The 18,773-nt window shown below is 48.5% G+C and overlaps 2 protein-coding genes across 4 annotated transcripts; both read left to right on the forward strand.

Annotated features, from left to right (window-relative positions):
- Window positions 1-292: 292 nt before the first annotated feature.
- Ciart (circadian associated repressor of transcription) lies at window positions 293-4,254 on the forward strand. Of its 2 annotated transcripts, none has more exons than XM_060393076.1 (6): window positions 293-430; window positions 1,089-1,478; window positions 1,598-1,673; window positions 1,939-2,017; window positions 2,132-2,243; window positions 3,609-4,254. In XM_060393076.1, the coding sequence occupies exons 2-6, from the start codon at window positions 1,134-1,136 to the stop codon at window positions 4,107-4,109; spliced, it is 1,113 nt and encodes a 370-aa protein (XP_060249059.1). In that variant the 5' UTR covers window positions 293-430; window positions 1,089-1,133; the 3' UTR covers window positions 4,110-4,254. The 2 variants fall into 2 exon arrangements, with proteins under 2 accessions (XP_060249059.1, XP_021506221.1); XM_021650546.2 differs by lacking the exon at window positions 293-430 and adding an exon at window positions 583-721.
- A 5,302-nt stretch (window positions 4,255-9,556) lies between these two features.
- On the forward strand, window positions 9,557-16,791 carry Mrps21 (mitochondrial ribosomal protein S21). 2 transcript variants are annotated; one of them, XM_060393081.1, is made up of 3 exons: window positions 9,557-9,695; window positions 10,457-10,571; window positions 16,488-16,791. In XM_060393081.1, exons 2-3 carry the CDS (start codon window positions 10,489-10,491, stop codon window positions 16,666-16,668), a joined length of 264 nt encoding a protein of 87 aa, XP_060249064.1. In that variant the 5' UTR covers window positions 9,557-9,695; window positions 10,457-10,488; the 3' UTR covers window positions 16,669-16,791. The 2 variants fall into 2 exon arrangements, with proteins under 2 accessions (XP_060249064.1, XP_060249066.1); XM_060393083.1 differs by lacking the exon at window positions 9,557-9,695 and adding an exon at window positions 9,759-9,898.
- The last annotated feature ends 1,982 nt before the right edge of the window (window positions 16,792-18,773 follow it).

Raw genomic sequence — 18,773 nt, forward strand, 5'->3', positions numbered from 1 at the left:
GGAGCGGGGGCCGGCGCCCCACGTCGGCGGTCACGCACGCTGCGGACACGCGCTGCCGGCGGCCGCCACGTGCTGCGCCCGTGCGCGGAGGCGCCCGCTCGGAGGGGCACGCGGCCCGGGCGCCGCCCCCGTGCCCAGCCCCGGCTCCGCACGCCCCGGCCGCGCGGGCCCCAGCGGCGCCCGTCCTATTTAAGGCCGCGGGCTCCACCCTTTTCCGCCCCTTCCTTCGTTTTCACTCTTTTTCCATCCTCCTTTTTCATCACCGGAGGAGCCGCATGTACGGGCGGAGCCGCGACTGCTTCCCTCCCGGCCAATCGCCACTAGGCCGCCCCCCTATTGGCCGAGCCCCCGCGGGGCGGCAGCAAATGGGATGCGAGGGTCGGGATCTGGCGTCACGTGTTGCCGGCAGGCTATCCAATGAGAGCACGAGGTCTGTGTACGCAGGGGGAGGCACGTGCCGAGCCGCACGTGTCCGGGAGGGGGAAGGGGCGGGACCCAGGGAGCGAGGCGGAGGTGGGTCGGCCAGACCCGCGCAGACTGGGAAGGAGCTTGCTGGTGCCTGCCGGGGCTGTCCGCGGAGCGAGCCGAGCAGACGCGACCCGAGCATCCCGGGGACTGACCCGGAGCGGGTGGGCTGGTCAGGCCGCAGATCGGGGCGTCGGGAGGTGTTGCATCACCTGGCAGGCGCGGCGTGGACGGGCCGGCTGCGGTGCCCCTGACGGTGAGGGATGCGAAGGCGCGGGGGACGCTTGTCTGTGGGTTCGGGTGCGCGGGGGAGCCTGGAGCGGGTGGCGTTTTCAGGTCGGCAGGCTCGCCGTGAGCTCTGGCAGGGGACAGCGGCGGGCGGAGGGCCGGGAGGAGAGGCGGCATCCCTCGGACGCCACGGGAGACGGGCTGCGTGGGGCCGGGAGCCCTGCGTGGGGGCGGGCTGCGTTGTGAACGCGGGTGGGAGGGCAAGGTGGTGGGGGGGCGTTTTCCCGTTCTGTGGGGAACGGAAAAAACGTGTTACCCCGTTCAGAACGCCCCAGTCTCCCAGTCGCTTTCCTAATCCTTCAGCTGATTTCAAACTCCCTCGCTTTGCTGTTCAGTTTCAGGGTCTGATCTTCGGCCCCACGGGATCTGCTCCTGGAGCGATGGATTCTCCATCCAGCGTTTCTTCTTACTCCTCTTCCCCTCTTTCGCCGTCATTTTCCACATCCCCTGTGAATAGTGACTTTAGCCTCCCCTCTGATAACGAGAGGGAGGGCAAGGACGCCCGTGCGCTCAAGCCAGACACTGTCGAGGAGAGAGGAGGTTCCCGGCCCACTCCGGGCCCTATTCGCTGCAGACATCGACCCAGGGCTTCTAGTAACCAACGCGCAGCGTCTCATCTGGAGCAGCGAGGACTTGGAGCCAAAAGATCGAGAGACGGTGAACTGGAGGACAGTCTAACCATCCCGGGGTATACCACAGAGGGAGATCTCCTCTTTGCTCAAAAGGTAAGAGAAAGCAGAGGGGACAGCAGTGTGGTGTCAAACGCCTAATTAGTGGATAAGGCTGGTAACAGGACAGCAGAAAAACAACTTCTGGTCTTGGTCTCTGTGCTGTTTTTCCACAGTGTAAAGAACTCCAAGGGTTCATCCGGCCCCTCACAGACCTATTGAACGGACTGAAAATGGGTCGCTTTGACAGAGGTAATAACCTGCTTAATTACATTTTGGGGGGTGGCCCTCCCCCCCCAGTGAAATCTTAACTGTCTCCTTGGGATGTGGGCTATTCACTGCTTGCATCTGTAACTTCATTTCTTCACATGAATGCATTTGAACCCCAACTATCCATCTTTGCTTTACATTTACCTCAGTCTCTACCTTTGCTTTTTCTCTCACGCTGGGCGTGACCCGCTAGAGGGGCTCTTTGCCACATTCGGCAACCCTCTCACCACCCTCTCTTTCACCCTAGGATTAAGTAGCTTCCAACAGAGTGTGGCCATGGACCGGATCCAGCGGATAGTGGGTGTTTTACAGAAGCCTCAGATGGGGTAAGTCTCCCTCTTTCCTTTCTCTTCTCCTCAGAATATTATTGAGGGAGGCCTAGACTATTCTCCATTTCTTTTTGCATACTTAATGGCTTACTTTGAATCCTTTTTTCACAGAGAGCGTTATCTAGGAACCTTGCTGCAAGTAGAAGGGATGTTAAAGACTTGGTTTCCTCATATAGCTGCCCAGAAGTCCTCCGTAGGAGGCAGCAGGCATCGGACAAGCAAGGTAAGAACCTAAAAACCAAGGAAGAGATGGGAGAATAATCAAGAAATGAACTATGTCCCAGCACTTGGGAGGGAGAGGCAGGCAGATCTCTATGAGTTTGAGGCCAGCTTGGTCTACAAAGTGAGTCCAGTGACAACCAAGGTTACATAGCGAAACCTTGGGGGGGATGGTGCGATAAGAAATGCATGCTTCCTTATGTTTTCTGTCCCCCAGGGAAGGGAATGACTAACTCTGTGCATTACTGTGATTTTCAGAGTTGGCCTAGATGTCAGTTCTATTTTGTTGGGGTCCCACAAAATTTACCCCTGTTTTGTTGAAGCTTACCTGCTTTCTGCAGATACAGAAGGCTCTTCTTAATCAGGCCAAGTGACTCACACAGGAAGATGCCTCAGTTTTTCTCTCCAGAGCCTTTCTTCCTTGCACCCCTGCAAACCTTTTCCCTCCTCATTTTCTGACTCCTGTCCAAATATCTTTAACCAAACCTTATGTGTCTATAGTGGGTTTTGCTTTTTTTTTTTTCTTCATTTTCTTTGTTTCAAGACAGGATTTTCCTGTGTATCTGCTGTCCTGAAACTTGCTCTGTAGACCAGGCTAGCCTTGAACTCAGAGATCTGCCTATCTCTGCCTCCTGGGTGCTCAGACTAAAGGTGTGCACCACCTGGGCTGGAGAGATAGTTCAGAAGTAAGAGCACTGTCTGCTCTTCCAAAGGTCCTGAGTTCAATTCCCAGCAACCACATGGTGGCTCTCAACCTATCTGCAATGAGATCTGATGCCCTCTTCTGGCATGCAGGTGCACATTGTATACATAATAAATAAGTAAATCTTTTTTAAAAAGACAAAGGTGTGCACCAGCCCAGCCCAGCTAAATTAACTATAGTTTTTACTGATGTGAAAATAATTGATAGGAGACTAACAGGATCATGCCTTGTAAAGAACTAAACATGGAAAATGAGAACTTTCAGTATGGAAATTAAATTTACTTAAATTTTAAAGTGTTTTCCTGACACGTAGTGGGCCTTGAGTTTGATTCTCTTTACACCACACACACAAAAATCTTTTAAAGAAACTGAACAGGAATCATTGTATAAATACTGAGAACTGTGGGGCTGTTTCACCGTATCTGTTTTTAGTAGCCTAATATAGTCTGTTACTCTGAGCCACCTCCAACTCTTGGTTGAATAAATAGAAGCATTACTTGATTGCTGAAATTTTTACTTAATCATTACCTGGCAAGAACACACCTGTTGCACAAAACACTGTGTGTTTGCACTGCACGATGAGTTCTCAAGGAAAGCAAAGGTCTGAGCTATGTGGGGCTGATCTGCAAGCTTTCTTAACTCGTTTTTTGTCTTTCCCCACTCTAGCACTTTCCAAGCCAGCACAGTGATTCAGCTGCTTCCTCTCCTGCACCTCTCTTGGGGAAGACGGGCCAAGCACAGTTGGGACATTTAGTTTTGAAACCAAAGCAGCCTTGGCCTGTCACAGAATGGCCGGTCATGAACCTCACCTGGATTCATAGCACTCCAATTTGTAACCCTCCCCTCAGTTCCCAAGGCTCCACCTCTAGCCACAGTCCTGGAGGCACTGGAGCCAGCATTGGTGTCATCCTTGTCCTCCAGAAAGGAGGAAAACCCTTCACCCGAACTGCCCCAAGCACTCCAATCCCACAGCCTCCTGTCATCCCTGGTGATCTGAAGAAGCTGTCTGGAGAGGGGCCTCACTGCCACAGTTGGCCAGTAACGCTGCCATCAGACTGGAGTTGCTCCCTCCGTTCCTCTGGTCTACCTACCACAGACAGAAAGATGACTGAAGGACACCCAGAGCCACAGATGATCAGCCTTTCTCCAGCTGCTCCTGATCCTTAGCTCTTAACCCAGGCTTTGCAACTGTCCCAAGTCCCAGTTTGTATAAATATGTTTATGTTTTCTGTTTTGTTTTTTTTTTACTTTTAATGTATTTGTGGTGAGGAAAAGTAAACCCTTTCTGATTAAAGACATTTTTTTACCTAAACACTTTTCTGACTGTTGTGAACTGACAACTTTGAGCCTCAGATACACCATAAATCTTACTGAGCTTCTGAAAAGAAGCTGGAGCACGGGCTCCACAGGGTAGATTCTGGATGGGGCCACACAAAGCCTGTGTGGGGCACCACAGCTGCTGCTTTCCTCGGGACCAGCCTTGAGCTTTTACAGGTGCAGAGCTGACGTGTTCCTGGGTTTTTCTTTTTCTGTTCACACTCAGAAACTAGTACCTGTCCCTTTGTGTCTCCATGTGGAATCTTCCAGCTGGGCAGACAAGCAGGTTCTTCTCATCTGGCACAGCTCGGCATTGGTGGCTCACTGTTGATGCTCGGGGGTAAATGCACATGTGAGCTTCTGCCTCCAGAAGAGGGAAAACCAAACAGCCACTGCCACTGTGGTGCCAGTTTTGAAGAGGGCATACTGTCCCAGAATGGTGGAGGTCAGGTTAGGGGTACTCAGCCTCTGGGCCGTATCCTTACTCAAACAGCTGTACCTGCTCAATGTATGCCAGGCTAAGGAAAGTGACTCAACTGTTACTGACTCAAGACCGTGAATGGATCTCCACCCTTCTCTCTCTCTTTCTGCTTTGTCCCAGTTTCTACCAAAACCATTGCCTCTCATCCTCAGCCTTCCCAGAGCATCAGATAATTCTGTCACCTTAGTCATTGCTTCTTAGCTGCTCAGCATGCTTCTCAGACAGTTTTTGCCCATTCCTCAAGCCCAGTGCTCTGGTAAATAAATCACCTCCCTTTCAGAAAATATGACCTCCTTTCTGAGGCAAACCTTTATTTGGGTAGCTCAGGCTGGCCTGGAAATCAAGATGATCCTGGTGCCCCAAGAATTAGAGATGTGAAAAGCCACTCTTAGCTCCATTCCTGATTTTGATGGATATGTATATATATGTACATATATATGCACACACACATATATATATACATACATATGTAGATTTTTTTCCTTTTACGAGACAGGTTCTTACTATGTAGCCCTAATTGGCCTAGAACTTGCTACACAGACCAGGCCTGCTTCTGCCTCCTAAATACTGGGGTTAAGGTGAACCACCATGCCTAGCTCATTTTATTTTTTAAGATGTGTTTCATTTCGTGTATGGACTCCCAGGAACTGAAGTTATAGATGTTTGTGGGCCACCATGTAAGTGCTGGGGACCAAACTCAGGCTCTCTGCAAGAACAGCAAGCGCCTCTCCAGCCCTGTGGATTGCCTTCTATTTGTGAAACTTTATAACTTATATTTGCTACCCATAATAATTACTTCCCGTGCCATCAAGTTATTGGCTTTCTGAAAATACTCTTCAGCCTAAATATCCTCTTTCTGCTCTCTGCTCCAGAGTCTCCTCCATCACACTCCCACTCACACCATGGCCTGAACTTTGGTCCCCATGCATGCTAAGCAAGTGTTCTACCACAATTCCTCAGAATGCTTTAACCACATGACCACTGTACCTAACTGTTTGCAGCACAGCTCACACTGCTTTTGTTCTGTTACACCTTCCAGAGTAACTAATGCGCCCAGACTCAGCACTACAGTATTTATAACATGCCTTCCACCAATCCAGTGAACCCAGGAGCCGACACAAAGGCTGTGTTGTATCACTTGACACTCAATGCTGCCTTCTGAGACTTTCCTACCTTAGATCCTGTGACTGCACACAGTCCCAACTCTCCTCTTACCCAACTGGCAGCACTTTCTAGTTTTCTTAATGGCTCCATTTCCACCCACCCGAGTGGGTGTTCTCCGAGGAGGCGCTAGTCTTGGCTTCTCTCTACATAGATTCAACTATGTTAACTTAGCATTTTTTTATTGTCTTTATTATTTCCTCAAAGTAGATACATGCTAAATCTTCTGCCGTAAGAAGTCACACTGAATGTATGCATTTCTGTGGGTAGTTTTATTTATATACTGCTTATTAAAATAAAAAAAAAAAACTACTGAAGGGACTGGCAATAAAGACCCTTGTAGACCAGATTCCTCATGGGAAGAACCATCTCCCACAAGCTGTCCTCTGAACACGCACCATGTAGGCACACACACACAAACTCAAACACTCAATAGTTTTTGTTGTTGGGTTTTTTGTTTGGTTTCTTTCTCTTTTTAAGATTTATTTGCTATGTAGTGTTCTGCGTGCATGTATGTCTGCTCACCTGAAGAGGGCGCCAGATCTCATTATGGATGGTTGTTGCCACCATGTGGTAGCTGGGAATTGAACTCGGAACCTTTGGAAGAACAGCCAATGCTCTTAATCTCTGCGCCATCTCTCCAGACCTGTTGGTTGGTTTTTTTCAAGACAAGGTTTCTCTGTGTAGCCTTGGCTGTCCTGGACTCACTCTGTGGACCAGGCTGGCCTCAAGGGCTGGGATTAAAGGCGTGAGCCACCACATCTGGTTTGTTGTTGGTTTGTAACCATTGAGGGCTAGAGAGATGGCTTAACAGTCAAAACCACCTATTACTCTTGCAGAGGACCAAGGCTCAGTTTCCAGCACCCACACGGTGGCTCACAACCCTTTGTAATTGTAGTTGCAGGGCATTTGATGTCCTCTTCTGACCTCCTTGGGCGCCAGGCAGACCTATGGCCCAAACGCGTGTAGACAAAACACTCATACACATTTTTTAAAAATCTAGATGCTTTTAATTAATTAGAAGTTTATTAAAATGCTGGCATTTAAGGCTGGGGAGGCAGTCCAAACAGCGCTGGCTATGTGTACACAGAGCCACGGGCACCTGTGCCTGGAACCTCAGCCCTCGGGAGCTGAGGCTGGAGGACCGGTCGAAGGTCATCCTCAGCTACCATCTTCTTCCAAACCAACCTGGATGCCATTTTAAAAAGCATGTTCGTGGCACTGGAGAGATGGCTAGGCAGGTAAGGGTGGTCGCTGTCTAATCGTAAGGACTAGAGTTAGAATCCCAGAAACCGTTAATAAGCCAGGCGAGGGCATCCACAAACAGCTAAACACCTCTGAGGAATCTGATGCCCTCTTCTGGCACCACCTGCACATGAACATGCAGATGGACGTACATCTGGGCATTCATTTACACATGGGCTCTTGCGCACGCGCGCGCACACACACACACACACACACCTTTAAAGTAAAAGCCTGGTTAGAGTAGGGAAAGGCCTCTGCCACCAGTAAGCCTGATGGCCTGAGTTCCAACTATGGGACTCACCTGGTAGAAGGAGGGAAACCATTCTGGCAAGTTGCCCTTTGACCTCCACACATGCGTTGTGACACATGCACATAAGCTTTCGCGTGTGAGCTCTCATGCATGTACGCCCACACACACACACACACATTATTTTCCTCTTCTGTTAGTGAAAGATTTTGTTTTTAAAGATTTATTTATTTCATGTATATGAGTGTTCTATCAGCATTTGCACCTGCCAGAAGAGGGAATCAGTTCACATTATAGATGGTTGTGAGCCAACATGTGGTTGCTGGGAATTGAACTCATGACCTTTGGAAGAGCAGACAGTGCTCTTAACCACTGAGCCACCTCTCCAGCCCCTAGTGAAAGATATGATGCCAACACTTTTTTTTAGATAACTAAGCTTAAAACTTGGGCACTGAGGTTGGGCAGAAGGCTCAGAGGTTAGTAGTACTGGCAGCTCTTCCCGAGGACCCAGATTAGATTCCCAGCACCCACAATGCCTCACATCTGTAAATCCAGATCCAGTGGATCTGATGGCCCCTTCTGGCCTCCCTGGACACCAGACATGTATGTAGGCAAAACACCCATACATATTAAAATGTTTTCTTTTTAATCCTGTAAAACAATAATAACAACAACAGAGGGGTAGGAGAGTTGGCTCAGCAGTTAATAGTACTTGTAAGACCCATGTTCAATTCCCAGCATGCACACGGTAGCTCCCAACTGTCTGTAACTTCATGCCCAAAGGATTCAATGTCCTGTTCTGATCTCCATGGACACCAAGCCCATACACGGCACACAACATACACATATAATAATAAAATAACCCTTTAAAAATTAACAAAGCACCTTTATATTTTATCCCATTTTGACCCTTATGATAAATTTTGAGACCAACAAAATGAAGTTAATTAGTGCCATTTTACAAATTAAGGAACCAGACTGAGAGCTCATGCCTAACAAGATCTAGACCATAAATATTTGTAATACATCCCCATTTCTTCCACCCAAGCATACCAATATAGCCCCAAATAATCATAAACAATCAACAAATAAACACGTTTGTATTCCAGTATTTTTATTTAGACAAAAAGTGCAGACTCCTAGTCTGAGTAACTCACGCATAGTCATACACTTGATGACTCTTAGACCCTGACTAGGACCTGGAACTCCTTTCTACCGTATTATACTACTGGCCATATAACTAATTTTGCACTTATTATACGCTTCCCGGTCTAAATTTGTGTCTACATACTGTCTTTCAGTAGCGCAAGAGATACTGGGATGGTATCAGCAGGGCCTGGCAGAGGACAGACATTCAGTGCAGCTGGTTGATGAGCATGCTGGTCCCCACCCAGCTGCAGTTTGGTACCGTGGATCTGGCTCACCACGAGGTCGACTTAAGTCTTAGGTGAATACCTTTTGACTGATGATGTTCTGGAGAGACAGCTCAGCAGTGAAGCACATTTTCTGCTCTCATGGAGGCCCTGGGTCCAGTTCCTAATATCCACATGGCTGCTCACAACCACCTTTAACTCCAATTCCAACACGGCTCCTGCACTTTTCGGGCTCCTGCACGCATGTGGTGCACACGCAGAGAATAAAAACACGTCTTTTAAGGCTATATCATATGAGGTGTAAATAAACATACACGGGTACGTGGGTATACCATTTATGTAAACCGTGAGAAAGTGTGGAAAAAATAAAAGAGAGACATTTCCACCAGGTCTAACTAGGCAACAAATGGCAAGGCTGGCATTTAAAACAAAACAAAACAGTTTGACTTTAAATTCTGCAGGCGTTTCCCATTCCTTTCTTTAGTGATTCTACTTTATTTAATGAAATGGCCTAGGCAGATAACGCAATGGGAAACTCACAGTTTGTAATTTCTCTTCTTAACTTTTGGGCAGATGAAGGGTGTGGAGCTGTTTTTCTCCCGGGGAGATCTGTCCTTTTTTAAATAGAAAAATATTCTCAGGACGCTTCCCACTTCCCATCCAGAAAACCGCCACTGTTCAGATCTAGGAAAGGCTTAACAGGATTAGAGCTACGGCTCGGGCTGACCTCGCTGACCCACGGACCGCGACTCCACGGGAAGGCGGGGACGCTGTTTCTTTGACTGCCGGGCGTAGCGAACCTCCGCAAGGACAGGCCGTCAGCGAGCTCCGCGGCGTCTGCGCTGCAGCGCAGCTTCCTCCCGCCACGGGATTCCGTAGCTTCCGCTTCCGGTGCGGAGGTCCTGGAGTCCGAGTGCTGAGACCACCAGGTCGGGGCATCGCGGGTTGAGGCCACTGCGCTGCAGAGAGTGTGGGGCGGGAGGGCAGGGCTTCGCGGGCCGGCCTGGTCTCTAGAGACGGACGAAGAGTCCTTTCCAATTCGCAGCGAAAACCTTTTTGTTTATTTGTTTCGATTTCCTGGCTGTCCTGGAACTCCGTAGACCAGGCTGAACCTAGAGACCCGTCTGCCTAGGTGTGCGCCACCATCGCCCGGCTGTTTATCTATTTGTTTATTTTTTGATGCGGCCCGGGGGTGAGAGGTTGAGAGTCTGTCCCTTCCTTCCTCCGTAGGGTTCCAGGGCTCGAACTCAGATCGGCAGGCTTGGCAACAAGTGCTTTTACTTGCTGAGCCATCCCGCCGCGCAGTGAAAGGAATGTTGATAACAATTCGCTTGTCTTTTACTTAAAGTTATTTATATTTAATGTGTAAGAGTGTTTTGCTTGCATGTATGTCTGTGCATCGTAGAGGCCAGAAGAGGGCCTTGGATCTCCAGGGACTGGAGTTACAGATGGTTGTGAGCCTCTCAGTGGTTGCTGGGAATCGCCCTGGATTCTCTTAACTGCTGAGCCCTCTCTCTAGACCTACTTGTACTTTTTTTTTTAAGATACAAAGAATTCCTCCTGCCAGATTCTATGTCTCCTGGTTCAGTTTCTAGACTGAATAAAACTGCCTGTGGTGATGTGTGACTCTGCTGGGCTTTGTTTTCTTACGTTAGTTCTCTGATTTCCATGCTCCTTGTCCATTTTATAGCTCTTGGAGAATGAAGATTTGACTACGAGGCCATGGCTAACCATCTGAAGTTCATTGCCAGGACTGTGATGGTTCAGGACGGGAATGTGGAAGGTGCTTACAGGACCCTGAGCAGGTAAAAAGAGCCCGAGTCTTGTCTAGATCAGCTGTGGAAAATGTAAGTGAGCCTCCACCCAGCCTACCTCATCATAAACTGTTCTCACAGTGGTGTCAGCCCAAGGTTCAGGCTCTGGACACTTTAGCCCCTCAATTTATTATTGTAAAAATGAAGTTCTCCTCCAGGTTCAACTTGATGGAACTTATCCAGCAAGCAGCCGTCATCCCTGCGTTCTAGCCAAGGTTATGGAAAGAGCCTGTAAGTCTGTGCCTGCTTGTGCACCTGTGTAATCTCGGTACCAGGGAGGTGGAGGCAGGAAGACTTTGAGAACAGTCTAGAAAACACTGACTATACTCTATCTACTTGACCCCTCCCGATATGAAGAAAGAAAGAAGAGAGCTGGAAGGAACAGGAACAAGAAGCAGAGGCATAGTGCATGAAACATAGCTGAGACCATTTCTGTGGAACAAGGCGACTGGAGAAGATGAATTCCCTTGTGATTTTGTCTCATGTAGCTCAGGCTGGCCTAGAGTGGGCAGTATAGCCCAGTGCTCTCTGTGAGTTCATAGTCACCTTGGTCTAGATAGTGGGATCTAGGACAGTCTCAACAAAACAAACAGGAACAAAAATGTTTATTGTTTATGTGTATGTCTACCTGTGCCTTGTGTGTTGGGGTGCCCTGGAGGAGAATGGGATCCCCCGGAGCTGGACTGCAGCTCAGTTGGTACAGTGCTTGCTTAGCATGCCTGAGGCTTTGGGCTTCCCCAGTGCGGTATAAACCGGGTGTGGTGACACACCCTTATAATTCCAGCAGTTACCAAGTGGTGGTGGTAGGATCAGAAGTTCAAGGTTGTCCTTAGTACTGTTGCAGATTTGAGGCCATTGGGAGGTTGGGGGAGTTCACACAGGGAGCAGCTCTCAAGCCTGGTGCCCTGAACCTGCATCTCTACAAATTCTCTGCAGCATGTGCACACACACCACGCATACTAAATGTAATAAATAAAAGACTAAAGGAAAATACAATATTTCCTTGTTCTAGGTACAAGTCAGTAGTTCATGAGGGAAAAAAAGAAAGAAAGGGCAGAAAGTAGAGGTTGGAGACCTGACTAAGAACACTGGTTGCTCTTCTGGAGGACCCGGGTTCAATTCTCAGAGCCTACGTAGCAGCTCACAACATTCTGTAATTCCAGTTCCAGGGCAGCTGACACCATCTTCTGAACTGCACGGGGCCAGGCACATGCCATGTGCACAGACATGCATGCAGGCAAATACGTATATACATGAAACAATAAAATAAAAGTCTTAAGAGTAGATGCCCTGTGGAGATCTCCTACCACCTGACCTGCTATTATTTTAGATCTTGTTCAAAGGAATTTGGTTTTGTTTTTTATTGTTGTTTGTGGTTTTTTTGGTGACAGTCTTATGTAGCCCAGGCTGGCCTCGAGTTTATCTTATAGCCAAGAATAACCTTAAGCTCCTGATGCTCTTGCCCCCATCTCCTTTGTCTGTGGTTACAGGCCTACACTCTGTTTCTCTCTGTCTCTCTCCACTCTGTTCTGGAGTTGAAACCCAGGGCTCCATATATGCTAGAGAAGCACTCTGTCAATTTTAAGCTGCATCCCCAGACTAAAAAAAAAATTATTTCCTTTAAAAAATATAAATAAGTACAAAGCCCTTGGGAGCGGTGATAGACACCTGCAGTCCCAGCCATGGAGAAGCTGAGGCAGGAGGATCTCAAGCTTGAGCCATACAGACCCTGTCTCAAAAAAGAATAAGGATATAAGTACTTTTTTTCACTTCAGTTATTAAAACACAAAGGAAATTATAAGTTTGGGTGGGGGAGACTCAATTTATATTATCTAAAAAGGAAAGGTTTGCTCTGAGGACGTAGCCTTTCACTTGGTGGAAAGGCACCTGGCCAGCTACACCACAGAAAACCCTGAATGGTGTCTTGTGCCTGTAACTCACAGAAGGATTTTTTTTTTTTTTTTGCTACACAGCAGTCTTTAGGCCAACCTGGGCTATGTGAGACTACCAGACAGAAAGATTCCTTGGAACTAGGAAGACTTTGTAGCGAGAATGTGGTTTCTTTAAAACCCCAGTTATTTTGTGTGAATGTTTCGGTTTTAATCCCAGGTGTGGGGTACGGGCTGCTTCAGAGCAGCTGATTGTGATTTACCCCATGCTCTTATGCAGGAGCATGGTTTTACCAACTGCAGGTAGTTTCTGCAAGTGCATGATGTTTGAGATTTGGAGACTTTCCAGAGGGCATGAATGCCAAAGCCCCTAGAGAGGCCAGGGCGCTCTGAAGAGAGGCTGCTGCTGTTGCCGTGGTCGGCTGGTTGCAGTTTGTCAAGGTTTCTCAAGTCCTGTCCAAAGAGATGAAGAAATTGAATATCCTAATGTCGTAGGTCAAACTTTTCCCAAGGAAACTGACGCCCTTGATCAGCAGGAAGTAGTCTAAAGAGGTTTACACCCTTCTCCCCTCTAACCTTCTTTCTCGCTTACCTAGTGTTGGGGAGTTGAAAGGGATTGGGGAGGGAAAGGGTGGTAAATATAGGAACCCAATAAAATAGCCAAAAGGCCCATCTACAAGAATTCATTTAAACAGCAGAAATGTTGGAAAGAATAAGTGAAAATGAGACCTCTGGACTCTGAATCTGAGGTTGAATCTCTTGGACTTCCGTATGAACTCAAAACTGTGGTCTGGAAAACAGTTTGGGGAATGTATTAGCAGTTTAAAGTCAATCTTTGGGAAGCTGCATTTTAAAAATAGCCTGGTTAGGGTGGCTTATGTTTGTAATTGCAGCCAGCACAGAAGGCTGAGGCAGGAGAATCAGGAATTCAGGGTTTCCTTGTCTGCATGTTAAGTCAGAGCCAGTCTGAGATATTTATGACCATGTCTCACAAACAAACAAATGAAGGCTACATTTTTAGTATAAAAAGATAATTTGCAAAGAAGAAAGCTGCATTTCTATTCTTTTTTTAAAATCTTGAGAGTATTATGGAAATGTCTCCTAAATTGTATCCTAGCCTAGCGGGGAAGCACAAAGCCATTCTGTGCTCCTAGGGTACTTTCCTTGGTACTTTTCTAGACAAGAACTTGTAAGCCTGGCGTGCCTACTGCTTGCCAGCTGAATGCAGTCTTCCTGACTTGGCTCCTCATTCATTTCCTTTTCCCCACTGTCCCCTAATGTCCCCTTCGGTCACCTGTGCCACTACCTGTCTCACCCCAGTCGTCTTATCACTCAGCTTTCGGATGGTTGTGGTTTAAAAATAAGTTGCTTGTTCTGCGATCTGATTACAGCAGCAGTGCAATGAGAGGAGAGAGATGAGGTTGAAGGTTTACGATGTTCGGAACACTGAAGGGAGCTTACGTAGAAAAAAGCCAGTGCGTCTGCCCTGGGAGACTGCCACAGAATGCCTGTTATATAATGCTTGTTAGATTCCAGAGCCCTCACCGGAGCCCTGAAATGAGGATATGGAGAGTGGGGGTTGCTAGGAAGCCTTGTGTGATTGGCTGGCCCCCAAACTAGGAAAGACAAGCACACTGGAAGCATGCCCGGTTGACCCCTTTTACTCCTGATGGGCCGGCTCCTGGGCTCATTGAGTCCTGCATACACAGTGGCTGACGTAGGCCGGCTGCACTGACATGTGGGGCTGCCGCCCCCAGGTTCCCGTTGTGAGCAGCTCGGCTCCTTTTACATAATCAATTGAATTTTACTAAAACTGGCAGTTGGTTTGTCCTTATTGTAAGGTTGCCAGGCACCAGAACTCCAAGCTGATCTGATTACACTAAGGTCTTCATCTGCTAGACCTTGAACAACCTCTGCAAACAGAGGTAACACAAGTAACACCTTCCCCAAAGTGTTACCACTAAGTTGTATCCTCAGCTTTACACTGCTTACCCGACCCCCACTCCTGAACTAGGAACTAGGCCCAGGGGCCTTGAAGTCAAGCACTGTACCACCAGGCCACATGCCCAGCTGGCTAGCTGGGTGTAGTTCTTGAGTTTGGGTTTGTGTTTATTTGGTAGGCTTTCGGGTTTTTTCTTTTTGAGACAGGGTCTCATGTATCCTGAGCTGGCCATGTATGACCTTTGAACTCCTGCCTCTACCTCTCAAGTGCTGGCACTGCAGGTGGGCAACCCCACGCTGGGTTATGTGATGCAGGAGATCAAACCAGGGACTCCTCTACCTTCTGAGCTACATCCCCAGCCCCATAGTTCTTGAATTCTACTACAAAGCTTGACCTACACCCTTGCCTACTAGAGATGTTGAATCGGTGCTGCTGTGGTGGTTTGTGCGTGTCTGCGCGTGCATGTGTGTTCATCTGAGTGCTCTGCCTGGGCTGGAAGATACTTCAGCTGACCTTCCTCAGGCACCATCCCCCTTTTTTGTTGCTGGTTTGAAACAGAGTCTGTCTCTGTAGGCTGGGCTGTCTCTTATCTCCCCGTGGCTGAGATTACAAGTGGGTGCGCCGTGCCCAGCCTTTTTACATGGATTCTGGGAGTAGAACTCAGATCCTGTGTCAACCATCTTCCCAACCTGATCTGTGCTTTCAATTTTTTTTTTCTTTTTTGTTCCAGTTGTTTGAGAGTCTCATTGTGTAGTCCTGGCTAGCCTGGAACTCACTCGAGGCAATCCATCTGCCTCTGCTCCCAAGCGCTTGGAATGCTCCATCATGCTGATCATCACTCTCAGTTTCGTCTCCAGCACCAAAGAAAAAGGAGATACTTAGACATTGAGATTTCTTCCTTCACCACCTCATCTTCTTGGCCTCCATTTCTTTCCCCTGGATGAGAAGCCTCCCCCAGCTCTTCCCTCTCGTTGTCTTGTTCAGTCTGTCTAGCCTGGCCCAGCCAGTGGGTGCTCTCCAGGCCAATGAGAGTTCCTATCCCAAAGACAGAACGAGGAGTACATGAACACACAGCTGCAAAAGTCAGCGAGGTGGATGGACCTGAGGAATAATGCCCAAGGCTGACCCCTAACCTCCACAGGCAGCGGGGGCTGGAGAGATGGCACCTGTACACTCTTGTACACACAGAGTCATGTGATTGGCGTGTCTGGGCCATGGGAAGACAGCGAGGGGCTAGTACAATGTTCCCGTTTATGTCATGATCTGAGAGGCCCCAGTATTGCTCAGAGGTCAAGTGTATCAATTTTTTTTCTCTAAGCCTGGGTTCACACTTGTGAGGCAAGTGCTCTGTCACTGAGCTATGTCCCTTTTAGTTAGTTGTTTTTTTAAACAAACAGGATCTAGGTTGAGATCCTCGTGCACCAGCCTCCTAAGTGCTGGGCTGCAGCCAGACACCGTCAATCTGTCAGTTCTCAAATACAGAGATGAAGGGACTCTGTTCTTCATTACGGACCAAGTCAGAATTGCCCACTAAGAGTGTTTAAAATTACACGTGGTTTGCCCCGTTTGTGGTTATGTTTTGGGTTGTGTTTTTTTTTTTTTTTTTTTTTTTGCTTTGAGGCAAGGCCTCTCTATGTAGCCTGGTTGTCCTTCAACTCACAGAGATCCACCTGCCTCTGCTTTCCAAGCTCTAGGAGCAAAGGCAGGCGCCATGATTAGTTTTGTGTGCAACTTTATGTGTAGTTCCTCTCGGAGGCTGAAAAGCCCTGCATAGGGAGCTGCTGTTCCGTGGGCAGCCGGCACGGACAGCTGGCATCTCCCTCAGGTGTAGTAGTCAAAAGTTTGACTATGCGCTCCCCGGGAGTAAGAACTGGTTGCTTTTCAATTTGCCTCATGGGTTCTTCTTGGAGCCCTGGGAAAGCAGTCAGTGCTGCGCTGTGACTACTTCCCACTGTAGTTTTTCAAACACAAGTTACTTCTGTCCCTTGACTTCTGATGGGCTGTGGAGAACCGGTAAGACTGGTAAAGAGCAGCGGTGAGCCACGGCGGCTAACGCCATTGCCTGCCTTTCTACAGGATCCTCAGCAGCGATGGGCTCATGGAAGCCATAAAGCGCCGACGCTTTTATGAGAAACCCTTTCGCCGCCGCCAGCGGGAGAGCTATGAATCATGTCGAAGAATCTACAACATGGAAATGGCTCGAAAGATCAACTTCGTGATGCGAAAGAACCGCGCAGATCCATGGCTTGGCTGCTAATGCCTGTGGTCACATTAATCCTCTGTTCAGCTCTTTTCTTTATCCAATCCCAATTTCTGTTATATTTTTCACAATAAACTCAGTCACAGGTGAACAAGGCTTTCCTGTGCAGAAGCTCTCTCATTAGTCTACAGTGGAACCTTTCTTTTATTAAAAGGAAAATACGACTCACAAAATGCAACAGGAGGGGGCTGGAGAGAGGCTCCGTGGTTGAGAGCACTGTCAGCTCTTGCAGAGGTCCTGAGACCAATTCCCGGCGACCACAAGGTGGCTCCGCACCCTCTAATGCCCTCTTCTGGCAAGCAGGTGTACGTGCAGATAGAACGCTCATAAAAATAAATAAAATCTTAAAGGAACAGGAGCAGTAATACTGCTTGCCAGCCTAGGAGAAGGTCTAAATCAGGAATCATATGTAATGGGTACACTTTGTTTCTAAAGATGTGAAAAAGTTCTAGTGTCGCGCGCAGCCTTCGCCGATAAGGATGACGCGGCAACCGAAGATTTGTCCAGCAGAATATTGTAGAGCTCTTGTAGGTAGATGGAGAAGGACCCCAAACCACGAGCGCGCTCTGCTTAAATAGCCTGCAGGGCGGCGTGCTCGTCTGTGATTGGTGCTCCGCACAATACCCAATTAGCATGTGTTCTCTGATAGGGAGAGCACTCAAATCCGTATTTGCATGTTGTGGCGCATGCGCCGCTGTAAGGCGAGTTCTAGCAAGAAGCCAGCGCCATCTCGTAATGGCGAATGCGGCTCCCGACATTCTAGAAACCATGGTGACAAAAAATTAGGATTGGAGCGATGAGTCAGCAGTTAAGAGTGCCTGCGGCTCTTGCAGCGGACCTTGGTTGGGTTCCAACACCTACTGAGTGGCTCACAAGGTCTCCAGTTCCAGCCTCAGGTCATCTGTTGCCACCTCTGGCCTCTGGGCACCGCATGCATGTAGTACTGGTACTGGCAAAACACTCACAGAAAACATATACAGGTGTACGTGGCGAGAAAGGCTCAGAGCGAGGAGTAGGTGTCAGCTCTGGAACTGTGCTAGGGCCCCTGCCTTAAGTCTGAATTGGAAGGTCAAGTGCAGTAAACGGTTAATAGGGCTGTGGATGATTGTAACTTCTGCTAGACTGGACCTGAACTGGAAGCTGTGTGCCCTCAGCTTCTAGTTGGAGACTCCCATTGTTCACACCCTCCCATAGCAAGCATTCTGACCCCAGGAAGAACTCCTGCATTTCCTGCCCTGCCGCCACCTGCCTCCTCCTCCAGGCAGCATCACCTCCAGTGTGGGAGGAATTGGCGTCAGCATCTGCAGAAGTGGCAGGAAGGCCAACCATCTTCCAGCAGGGCGTTAAGAGGACGGAATTTACCGTTAGGTTATCAGTGCCACCCCCTTGTGGTGTAACATTGCATGGACTTCAGATTTCCAGCCTTCACTTTCATTTATTCATTTTTTGAGTTAGGGTCTTAGGTAGCCCAGGCTGGCCTCAGACTTGCAATCTACCTGCCTTACCCTCTCCATCTGAGGTTACAGGCTTGTCCCTTCCCTGATGGCTAACGCTGTTGAGTCCTTCTGTGAATTCCTTACGATTCCTCCTTTGAAGAAGCATTCAGTCTTGGGCCACTCTGGACTCTGTGATGGCTGCTGAGCTGGGGGTTGTATTCCCTTGACAGGGTCTTTGGTTAGAGGCCAGATGCCGCCTCCCACCCTGTGGATTGTCCTTATTCTGTTAACAGTTTTGATGTTTGTTGTGACAGCCTCCGCTGGCTTGGGACTTGCCATCGTCCTGTCTCAGCCTCTCAAGGGCTAGGATTACTGCCGTCTGCCACCATGCCCAGCCAAAAGGCAAGTTTTCCATATTCATCAAGTCCAGGCCAGTTTGCTTAGTTGCCCTTGTTTTGGTCTCACATCCAAGCATTCATGATACAGTATCATGAATACTAACCCTGCTAAGAGTTTGTGTGTGTGTGTTTGTGTGTAAGACAGGGTTTCTTGGGGGCTAGAGAGACGGCTCAGTGGTTAAGAGCACCGTCTGCTCTTTCAAATGGACTTAGGTTCAAATCCCAGCACCCACTTGGCAGCTCACGACTGTCTATAACTCCAGTTCCA

Source organism: Meriones unguiculatus, chromosome 10 (genome assembly GCF_030254825.1).
Source record: "Meriones unguiculatus strain TT.TT164.6M chromosome 10, Bangor_MerUng_6.1, whole genome shotgun sequence".
NCBI classification, from domain to species: Eukaryota; Metazoa; Chordata; class Mammalia; order Rodentia; family Muridae; genus Meriones; species Meriones unguiculatus.